Source organism: Bufo gargarizans, chromosome 1 (assembly GCF_014858855.1).
Source record: "Bufo gargarizans isolate SCDJY-AF-19 chromosome 1, ASM1485885v1, whole genome shotgun sequence".
NCBI classification, from domain to species: Eukaryota; Metazoa; Chordata; class Amphibia; order Anura; family Bufonidae; genus Bufo; species Bufo gargarizans.
Window position 1 is genome coordinate 249,438,891 of NC_058080.1, and position 12,162 is coordinate 249,451,052.

At 52.3% G+C, this 12,162-nt stretch overlaps 2 protein-coding genes across 2 annotated transcripts; one reads left to right on the plus strand and one right to left on the minus strand.

The window, feature by feature from the left end:
- Positions 1–1,350: 1,350 nt before the first annotated feature.
- Positions 1,351–8,345, plus strand: SNRPD2 (small nuclear ribonucleoprotein D2 polypeptide). The gene is made up of 3 exons (XM_044276403.1): positions 1,351–1,432; positions 6,811–6,990; positions 7,996–8,345. Coding segments are annotated over exons 1-3 (357 nt in total). The 5' UTR covers positions 1,351–1,430; the 3' UTR covers positions 8,171–8,345.
- A 2,565-nt stretch (positions 8,346–10,910) lies between these two features.
- Positions 10,911–11,930, minus strand: LOC122926209 (adenosine receptor A1-like). The gene has a single exon (XM_044277589.1). It carries the CDS (start codon positions 11,928–11,930, stop codon positions 10,911–10,913), a length of 1,020 nt encoding a protein of 339 aa, XP_044133524.1.
- Between the last annotated feature and the right edge of the window lie 232 nt (positions 11,931–12,162).

Genomic DNA, 12,162 nt, shown 5'->3' on the forward strand with positions numbered 1-12,162 from the left:
ACAGGTCTGAGGGGCTACGCACCCCGATATCTGGACAAGTCTGTTGGGTCTCTGCACCCGGATATCTGGACAGGTCTGGGGGGTCTCTGCACCCCGATATCTGGTCAAGTCTGGGGGGTCTCTGCACCCCGATATCTGGACAGGTCTGGGGGTCTCCGCACCCCAATATCTGGACAGGTCTGGGGGGTCTCCGCACCCCAATATCTGGACAGGTCTGGGGAGTCTCCGCACCCCTATATGTGGACAGGTCTGGGGGGTCTCTGCACCCCTATATGTGGATAGGTCTGGGGGGTCTCTGCACCCCCACATGTGGACAGGTCTGGGAGGTCTCCGCACCCCCACATGTGGACAGGTCTGGGGGGTTTCCGCACCCCCACCTGTGGACAGGTCTGGGGGTCTTCGCAACCCCACATGTGGACAGGTCTGGGGGTCTTCGCACCCCCACATGTGGACAGGTCTGGGGGTCTTCGCACCACGATATCTGGACAGGTCTGGGGGGGGGGGTCTCTGCAACCCGATATCTGGACAGGTCTGGGGGGTCTCCGCACCCCGATATCTGGACAGCTCTGGGGGGTCTCCGCACCCCGATATCTGGACAGCTCTGGGGGGTCTCCGCACCCCGATATCTGGACAGCTCTGGGGGGTCTCCGCACCCCGCTATCTGGACAGCTCTGGGGGTCTCCGCACCCCGCTATCTGGACAGCTCTGGGGGGTCTCCGCACCCCGCTATCTGGACAGCTCTGGGGGGTCTTCACCCCGATATCTGGACAGCTCTGGGGGGGTCTCCGCACCCTGATATCTGGACAGCTCTGGGGGGTCTTCACCCCGATATCTGGACAGCTCTGGGGGGGTCTCCGCACCCCGATATCTGGACAGCTCTGGGGGGGTCTCCGCACCCCGATATCTGGACAGCTCTGGGGGGGTCTCCGCACCCCGATATCTGGACAGCTCTCGGGGGGTCTTCACCCCGATATCTGGACAGCTCTGGGGGGTCTCCGCACCCCGATATCTGGACAGCTCTGGGGGGTCTTCACCCCGATATCTGGACAGCTCTGGGGGGTCTCCGCACCCCGATATCTGGACAGCTCTGGGGGTCTCCACCCCGATATCTGGACAGCTCTGGGGGGTCTCCACCCCGATATCTGGACAGCTCTGGGGGGGTCTCCGCACCCCGATATCTGGACAGCTCTGGGGGGTCTTCACCCCGATATCTGGACAGCTCTGGGGGGTCTTCACCCCGGTAGCTGGCGGATCTGTAGATAGGGTGCGGTGGTCCCGAACGATTCCTCACAGCTAAACAGGCGGCAAAGCTCCTCTCATCACTATAGCAACAGCGAGCGGAAGCTCCACCTCTGACCCGGCGTCCCCCGGAAGCGGAAGTCCTCAGGCTGAGAGCGAGAATCACCGGAGCAACGTGCAGAGAGGGAAAGATGTAAGTGCAGACAATGCGCGGCCCGTGATGTCAGTCTGTATTCTAAACCGTGTATAATCTATGCCTTATATCATATCACCCCCCCGTATACTGTACAGCACGTGATATATCCTGTGTGATACCCCTGTATACTGTACGGCAGGTGATATATCCTGTGTGATACCCCCTTATACTGTACGGCACGTGATATATCCTGTGTGATACCCCCGTATACTGTACAGCATGTGATATATCCTGTGTGATACCCCCGTATACTGTACAGCAGGTGATATATCCTGTGTGATACCCCCGTATACTGTACAGCACGTGATATATCCTGTGTGATACCCCCCTGTATACTGTACAGCACGTGATATATCCTGTGTGATACCCCCTTATACTGTACGGCACGTGATATATCCTGTGTGATACCCCTGTATACTGTACGGCACGTGATATATCCTGTGTGATACCCCCGTATACTGTACAGCAGGTGATATATCCTGTGTGATACCCCTGTATACTGTACGGCACGTGATATATCCTGTGTGATACCCCCTTATACTGTACGGCACGTGATATATCCTGTGTGATACCCCCTTATACTGTACGGCACGTGATATATCCTGTGTGATACCCCTGTATACTGTACGGCACGTGATATATCCTGTGTGATACCCCCGTATACTGTACAGCACGTGATATCTCCTGTGTGATACCCCCGTATACTGTACAGCACGTGATATATCCTGTGTGATACCCCCGTATACTGTACAGCACGTGATATATCCTGTGTGATACCCCCGTATACTGTACAGCACGTGATATATCCTGTGTGATACCCCTGTATACTGTACAGCACGTGATATATCCTGTGTGATACCCCTGTATACTGTACAGCACGTGATATATCCTGTGTGATACCCCCTGTATACTGTACAGCACGTGATATATCCTGTGTGATACCCCCGTATACTGTACAGCACGTGATATATCCTGTGTGATACCCCCGTATACTGTACAGCACGTGATATATCCTGTGTGATACCCCCGTATACTGTACAGCACGTGATATATCCTGTGTGATACCCCCGTATACTGTACAGCACGTGATATATCCTGTGTGATACCCCCTTATACTGTACAGCACGTGATATATCCTGTGTGATACCCCCGTATACTGTACAGCACGTGATATATCCTGTGTGATACCCCTGTATACTGTACAGCACGTGATATATCCTGTGTGATACCCCTGTATACTGTACAGCACGTGATATATCCTGTGTGATACCCCCGTATACTGTACAGCACGTGATATATCCTGTGTGATACCCCCCTGTATACTGTACAGCACGTGATATATCCTGTGTGATACCCCCCTGTATACTGTACAGCACGTGATATATCCTGTGTGATACCCCCGTATACTGTACAGCACGTGATATATCCTGTGTGATACCCCCGTATACTGTACAGCACGTGATATATCCTGTGTGATACCCCAGTATACTGTACAGCACGTGATATGTCCTGTGTGATACCCCCTGTATACTGTACAGCACGTGATATATCCTGTGTGATACCCCAGTATACTGTACAGCACGTGATATGTCCTGTGTGATACCCCCGTATACTGTACAGCACGTGATATGTCCTGTGTGATACCCCCGTATACTGTACAGCACGTGATATGTCCTGTGTGATACCCCCGTATACTGTACAGCACGTGATATATCCTGTGTGATACCCCCGTATACTGTACGGCACGTGATATGTCCTGTGTGATACCCCCGTATACTGTACAGCACGTGATATGTCCTGTGTGATACCCCCGTGTACTGTACAGCACGTGATATGTCCTGTGTGATACCCCCGTGTACTGTACGGCACGTGATATATCCTGTGTGATACCCCCGTATACTGTACGGCACGTGATATCTCCTGTGTGATACCCCCTGTATACTGTACGGCACATGATATCTCCTGTGTGATACCCCCGTATACTATACAGCACGTGATATGTCCTGTGTGATACCCCCGTATACTGTACGGCAGGTGATATATCCTGTGTGATACCCCAGTATACTGTACAGCACGTGATATCTCCTGTGTGATACCCCCGTATACTGTACAGCACGTGATATATCCTGTGATACCCCCCCGTATACTGTACGGCAGGTGATATATCCTGTGTGATACCCCGTATACTGTACGGCAGGTGATATATCCTGTGTGATACCCCCGTATACTGTACGGCAGGTGATATATCCTGTGTGATACCCCCGTATACTGTACGGCAGGTGATATCTCCTGTGTGATACCCCCGTATACTGTACAGCACGTGATATCTCCTGTGTGATACCCCCGTATACTGTACGGCAGGTGATATCTCCTGTGTGATACCCCCGTATACTGTACAGCACGTGATATGTCCTGTGTGATACCCCCGTATACTGTACAGCACGTGATATCTCCTGTGTGATACCCTGTATACTGTACAGCACGTGATATCTCCTGTGTGATACCCCCCGTATACTGTACAGCACGTGATATGTCCTGTGTGATACCCCTGTATACTGTACAGCACGTGATATGTCCTGTGTGATACCCCCGTATACTGTACAGCACGTGATATCTCCTGTGTGATACCCTGTATACTGTACAGCACGTGATATATCCTGTGTGATACCCCCTGTATACTGTACAGCACGTGATATATCCTGTGTGATACCCCAGTATACTGTACAGCACGTGATATCTCCTGTGTGATACCCCAGTATACTGTACAGCACGTGATATATCCTGTGATACCCCCCCGTATACTGTACGGCAGGTGATATATCCTGTGTGATACCCCCGTATACTGTACAGCAGGTGATATATCCTGTGTGATACCCCTGTATACTGTACAGCAGGTGAGTTATCCTGTGTGATACCCCCTGTATACTGTACAGCACGTGATATATCCTGTGTGATACCCCCTGTATACTGTACGGCACGTGATATATCCTGTGTGATACCCCCGTATACTGTACAGCAGGTGATATATCCTGTGTGATACCCCCGTATACTGTACAGCACGTGATATATCCTGTGTGATACCCCCGTATACTGTACGGCACGTGATATATCCTGTGTGATACCCCCTGTATACTGTACAGCACGTGATATATCCTGTGTGATATCCCCTGTATACTGTACAGCGCGTGATATATCCTTTGTGATACCCCCTGTATACTGTACAGCGCGTGATATATCCTGTGTGATACCCCTGTATACTGTACGGCACGTGATATATCCTGTGTGATACCCCTGTATACTGTACGGCACGTGATATATCCTGTGTGATACCCCCCTGTATACTGTACGGCACGTGATATCTCCTGTGTGATACCCCCCGTATACTGTACGGCACGTGATATCTCCTGTGTGATACCCCCCGTATACTGTACGGCACGTGATATCTCCTGTGTGATACCCCCTGTATACTGTACGGCACGTGATATCTCCTGTGTGATACCCCCGTATACTGTACGGCACGTGATATCTCCTGTGTGATACCCCCGTATACTGTACGGCACGTGATATCTCCTGTGTGATACCCCCGTATACTGTACGGCACGTGATATATCCTGTGTGATACCCCCGTATACTGTACGGCACGTGATATATCCTGTGATACCCCCGTATACTGTACGGCACGTGATATATCCTGTGTGATACCCCCGTATACTGTACAGCACGTGATATATCCTGTGTGATACCCCCTGTATACTGTACGGCACGTGATATATCCTGTGTGATACCCCCGTATACTGTACGGCAGGTGATATATCCTGTGTGATACCCCCTGTATACTGTACAGCACGTGATATATCCTGTGTGATACCCCCTGTATACTGTACAGCACGTGATATATCCTGTGTGATACCCCTGTATACTGTACAGCACGTGATATATCCTGTGTGATACCCCTGTATACTGTACGGCACGTGATATATCCTGTGTGATACCCCTGTATACTGTACGGCACGTGATATATCCTGTGTGATACCCCCCTGTATACTGTACAGCACGTGATATATCCTGTGTGATACCCCCCTGTATACTGTACAGCACGTGATATATCCTGTGTGATACCCCAGTATACTGTACAGCACGTGATATATCCTGTGTGATACCCCAGTATACTGTACGGCAGGTGATATATCCTGTGTGATACCCCCGTATACTGTACGGCACGTGATATATCCTGTGATACCCCGTATACTGTACAGCACGTGATATATCCTGTGATACCCCGTATACTGTACAGCACGTGATATCTCCTGTGTGATACCCCCGTATACTGTACAGCACGTGATATCTCCTGTGTGATACCCCCGTATACTGTACGGCAGGTGATATATCCTGTGTGATACCCCCGTATACTGTACGGCAGGTGATATCTCCTGTGTGATACCCCCATATACTGTACAGCACGTGATATCTCCTGTGTGATACCCCCGTATACTGTACGGCAGGTGATATCTCCTGTGTGATACCCCCGTATACTGTACAGCACGTGATATATCCTGTGATACCCCCGTATACTGTACAGCACGTGATATCTCCTGTGTGATACCCCCGTATACTGTACAGCAGGTGATATATCCTGTGTGATACCCCCGTATACTGTACAGCACGTGATATATCCTGTGTGATACCCCCTGTATACTGTACAGCACGTGATATATCCTGTGTGATACCCCCGTATACTGTACAGCAGGTGATATATCCTGTGTGATACCCCAGTATACTGTACGGCAGGTGATATATCCTGTGTGATACCCCCGTATACTGTACGGCACGTGATATATCCTGTGTGATACCCCCGTATACTGTACGGCACGTGATATATCCTGTGTGATACCCCCGTATACTGTACAGCAGGTGATATATCCTGTGTGATACCCCCGTATACTGTACGGCAGGTGATATATCCTGTGTGATACCCCAGTATACTGTACGGCACGTGATATATCCTGTGTGATACCCCCGTATACTGTACAGCACGTGATATATCCTGTGTGATACCCCCGTATACTGTACGGCACGTGATATATCCTGTGTGATACCCCCGTATACTGTACGGCACGTGATATATCCTGTGTGATACCCCCGTATACTGTACGGCACGTGATATATCCTGTGTGATACCCCGTATACTGTACAGCACGTGATATATCCTGTGTGATACCCCCGTATACTGTACAGCACGTGATATATCCTGTGTGATACCCCCGTATACTGTACAGCACGTGATATATCCTGTCTATCACCCACATATCACTTCTTATGCCCCCTCATGTGCGATCCATGTATTTTACCCTTCTTCTCCTCCTTTGAACCCCCAGGAGTCTGCTAACCAAGCCGAAGAGTGAGATGACCCCCGAGGAGCTGCAGAAGCGCGAGGAGGAGGAGTTTAACACGGGGCCCCTGTCGGTGCTCACACAGTCCGTGAAAAACAACACCCAGGTGCTCATCAACTGCAGGAACAACAAGAAGCTGCTGGGGCGGGTGAAGGCCTTCGACAGGTGAGAGCACGCCGCCTCCAGGGGCCCCCACTGTGGCTCTATCTTAGGGTACATTCACACTAGCGGTTTTCTTTTCCGGCACTGAGTTTCGTCACAGGGGCTGAATACCGGAAAAGAACTGATCAGGCATAGCCCCATGCAGTCTGAATGCAGAGTAAGGCTACTTTCACACTTGCGGCAGTGTGATCCGGCGGGCAGTTCCGTCGTCGGAACTGGCCGCCGGATCCGCCGCTGACTGAAAGCATTTGTGAGACGGATCCGGATGCGGATCCGTCTCACAAATGCATTGCAAGGACGGATCCGTCTCTCCGCTTGTCGTGCGGACCGACGGATCCGTCTTGTACATTTTTCTCATTTTTACCGATCTGCGCATGCACATGCCGGAACGACGGATCTGGCATTCTGAATGCCGGATCCGGCGCTAATACATTCCTATGGGAAAAAATGCCGGATCCGGCGTTCAGGCATGTCTTCAGTTTTTTTTCGCCGGAGAGAAAACCGTAGCATGCTACGGTTTTCTCTTTTGCCTGATCAGTCAAAACGACTGAACTGTAGACGTCCTGATGCAAACTGAACGGATTACTCTCCATTCAGAATGCACGGGGATAAAACTGATCAGTTCTTTTCCGGTATTGAACCACTGTGACGGAACTCTATGCCGGAAAAGAAAAACGCTAGTGTGAAAGTAGCCTAATCCGTTCAGGACGTCTTCAGTTCAGTCATTTTGACTGATCAGGCAAAAGATAAAACCTCAGCATGCTACGGTTTTATCTCCGGCGAAAAAAACTGAAGACTTGCCTGAATGCCATTTTTCGCCATAGGAATGTATTAGTGTAGGATCCGTCCTGCGCATGCGCAGACCGGTAAAAATGTGGGGGGGAAAAAGACAAGCAGAGAGACGAATCCGTCTCAAAAAAGCTTTCAGTGACATCCAAATCGGCGGATCCGGCGGGCAGTTCCGTGAGTGTGGACGTAGCCTTACCGTGTACCTCTTTTTCCTCACAGGCACTGTAACATGGTCCTGGAGAATGTCAAGGAGATGTGGACGGAGGTCCCCAAAAGCGGCAAAGGAAAGAAGAAATCCAAGCCAGTCAACAAGGACAGATACATCTCCAAGATGTTCCTGCGAGGAGACAGCGTCATAGTGGTGCTCAGGAACCCGCTGCTGGCTGGGAAGTGATGACATCATCACCTTCTTGCTCCTCCCCCACTTGCTGTGTCTGTTATGTCATGGCCAGTAGGAGATTATCGATGACTGTCTTTTGAGGAATTTGTGTTTTTTGTTTCTTGGTTCTCGGGAGCTTGGCTGTCTCACGATTGTCATTTTTTTTTGTAATAAACAGAATCTGCAGATGTGTCTTATCGAATCCCTGTGCAGCAGGGGAGGTCTGCGGGACCGGGGAGCGACGACATGGGCACTGTCTGCGGAACCGGGGAGCGACGACATGGGCACTGTCTGCGGGACCGGGGAGCGACGACATGGGCACTGTCTGCGGGACCGGGGAGCGACGACGGGGGCACTGTCTGCGGGACCGGGGAGCGACGACATGGGCACTGTCTGCGGGACCGGGGAGCGACGACGGGGGCACTGTCTGCGGGACCGGGGAGCGACGACGGGGGCACTGTCTGCGGGATCGGGGAGCGACGAGGGGGGCACTGTCTGCAGGATGTAGATGAGAGCAGCGCCATCTCTCACATCCATGAACTGCTCCAATTGATCCGGATTGCACTCCTTATTATAAGCCTGTAACTTGCACAGCTCGTCCACCCTGTGTACCAGGAGTGTCTGCTCTGTATGTACATCGCCCCGTGTACCAGGAGTGTCTGCTCTGTATGTACATCGCCCCGTGTGCCAGGAGTGTCTGCTCTGTATGTACATCGCCCCGTGTACCGGGAGTCTCTGTTCTGTATGTACATCGCCCCGTGTACCAGGAGTCTCTGCTCTGTATGTGCATCACCCCGTGTACCTAGGAGTCTCTGCTCTGTATGTACATCGCCCCGTGTACCCAGGAGTCTCTGTTCTGTATGTACATCGCCCCGTGTACCCAGGAGTCTCTGTTCTGTATGTACATCGCCCCGTGTGCCCAGGAGTCTCTGCTCTGTATGTACATCGCCCCGTGTGCCAGGAGTCTCTGCTCTGTATGTTCATCGTCGCGTGTACCTGGGTGTCTCTGCTCTGTATGTGCATCGCCCCGTGTACCGGGAGTCTCTGCTCTGTATGTGCATCGCCCCGTGTGCCCAGGAGTCTCTGCTCTGTATGTGCATCGCCCCGTGTACCGGGAGTCTCTGTTCTGTATGTACATCGCCCCGTGTACCAGGAGTCTCTGCTCTGTATGTGCATCGCCCCGTGTACCTAGGAGTCTCTGCTCTGTATGTGCATCGCCCCGTGTGCCCAGGAGTCTCTGTTCTGTATGTACATCGCCCCGTGTGCCAGGAGTCTCTGCTCTGTATGTACATCGTCGCGTGTACCCAGGAGTCTCTGCTCTGTATGTACATCGCCCCGTGTGCCAGGAGTGTCTGCTCTGTATGTTCATCGTCGCGTGTACCCAGGAGTCTCTGTTCTGTATGTACATCGCCCCGTGTACCCAGGAGTCTCTGTTCTGTATGTACATCGCCCCGTGTGCCCAGGAGTCTCTGCTCTGTATGTACATCGCCCCGTGTGCCAGGAGTCTCTGCTCTGTATGTTCATCGTCGCGTGTACCTAGGAGTCTCTGCTCTGTATGTGCATCGCCCCGTGTACCGGGAGTCTCTGCTCTGTATGTGCATCGCCCCGTGTACCCAGGAGTCTCTGCTCTGTATGTGCATCGCCCCGTGTACCGGGAGTCTCTGTTCTGTATGTACATCGCCCCGTGTACCAGGAGTCTCTGCTCTGTATGTGCATCGCCCCGTGTACCTAGGAGTCTCTGCTCTGTATGTGCATCGCCCCGTGTGCCCAGGAGTCTCTGTTCTGTATGTACATCGCCCCGTGTGCCAGGAGTCTCTGCTCTGTATGTACATCGTCGCGTGTACCCAGGAGTCTCTGCTCTGTATGTACATCGCCCCGTGTGCCAGGAGTGTCTGCTCTGTATGTACATCGTCGCGTGTACCCAGGAGTCTCTGCTCTGTATGTACATCGCCCCGTGTACCAGGAGTCTCTGCTCTGTATGTGCATCGCCCCGTGTACCTAGGAGTCTCTGCTCTGTATGTGCATCGCCCCGTGTGCCCAGGAGTCTCTGTTCTGTATGTACATCGCCCCGTGTACCAGGAGTCTCTGCTCTGTATGTGCATCACCCCGTGTACCTAGGAGTCTCTGCTCTGTATGTACATCGTCGCGTGTACCCAGGAGTCTCTGCTCTGTATGTACATCGCCCCGTGTACCAGGAGTCTCTGCTCTGTATGTGCATCGCCCCGTGTACCAGGAGTCTCTGTACTGTATGTGCATCGCCCCGTGTACCAGGAATCTCTGCTCTGTATGTGCATCGTCCCGTGTAACCAGGAGTCTCTGCTCTGTATGTGCATCGCCCCGTGTGCCCAGGAGTCTCTGTTCTGTATGTACATCGCCCCGTGTACCCAGGAGTCTCTGCTCTGTATGTGTATCGCCCCGTGTGCCAGGGCCATGCACATACAGAACGGGCTTTGCATCGTGTCCGAGGGTGGATGCGGGACGGGCTCTGTATCGGGTGTAAGGCTGGGCTCTCACCAGTGTTGCGCCATTCCGTTACAGGTTGCGTTTATAACGGAATGTGAAGACTGACCCTGTAAGAGAAAAGAACCAGATGTTGTACATAACCATACAGATAGCCATTCAGGATGTGGGAAAGCTGGGTTTATTCAGAAAGGTCTGCACAGAGGATTACAGGAGTCAGACCCGGTGGACCGGTATGACGTCGGTAGGTTCTCCGTGGGCATCCTGGGGTCTTCTCTGCCTCCTCCACGCTGTTCTAGGTGCCAGGCAGAGGCATATCCCTGTAGTGTCCGTCTTCTCTCTGTTCATGGGCAGCTTTCGCCAGACTGGTTGCAGTAACGCTTCCTACTGCACTGGTGCCGCAGGAGCAGGACAAGGTGGTCTCTATCGCTCGCCTGAAGGTCCTCATTCGAAAAACATAAATAATGGGATTTAGGGCAGAATTGGCATGAGAGAGGATGACAGCGGAGAGCACCAGGTCTGGGGTCACCACACATTGGGGGCAGAAGAGTCGTACCACATTAAGGATATGAATGGGGAACCAGCAAACCACGAAGCAGAAGACCACGAGGAACAACGACGTGGCCATTCGGAACTCCCTGACGACCACACGTCGCCTCCTCCTCCTCCGGCTCACGTCCACCGCCCATTCTGCAATCTGTCGGATCTGCCTTCGAATTTCCAGGAATATACGAGCATAGAGCACGAGCATGGCAACCAGCGGGGGGATGACACAGCCAAAAAATATCAGGTAGACCATGTAAGACTCCGAGATGAGGCTGCTGAAGAGACACTTACTTTCAGGAGGGAATGGCCTGCGCCAACCCATGAGCGGCATCAGGCCAGCAAGTGCCGCCAGCATCCAAGTGCAGATTATCACTATTACGGAAGCTCGTGGTGTGACCAGAGCGCGGTAATGGAAGGGACACAATATGGAGACGTAGCGCTCCACCGCTATCGCTAAAAGTCCAAAAATGGACGCCAAAGAAAACGTCATGAGGTTGCAGAGCATAAATAAGCAGGAGTAGAGACTGCATCGTACTATGCCCAGGTCAAGCATGATGGCACAGGGGATGGCCACGGCGCCCACAAGTATGTCCGCCGTAGCTAGAGACAGCAGGAAGTTGTTGGTGACCGTGCGGAGCCTGCGGTCAGTTATAACCGCCAAACAGATCAGAGAGTTGCCCACCACTGAGATGACCGCCGTCAGCACTTCTGTCACCAAGTACGGAACGTTGGATACAGTCACCAGAGGGACATTGAAGGAGAGGTTCATGGCAGGACTGATGGAGGACAGCAAGTCATCCCAGGCAGAATGAGGGTCAATGTACAGCTGGAAGATATAATACAGAATCAGTATTAGGGTTAGGGTCATTGCAGATCCCCTATTCCCGCATATGGATAGCGGACAGTCTGCAGGGTCCACACCCTGCTCCCCAGTCCTTGTAGATCCCCCCCCTTCCCATGTATGGAGAGCAGACAGTCTGCAGGGTCCACATCCTGCTCCC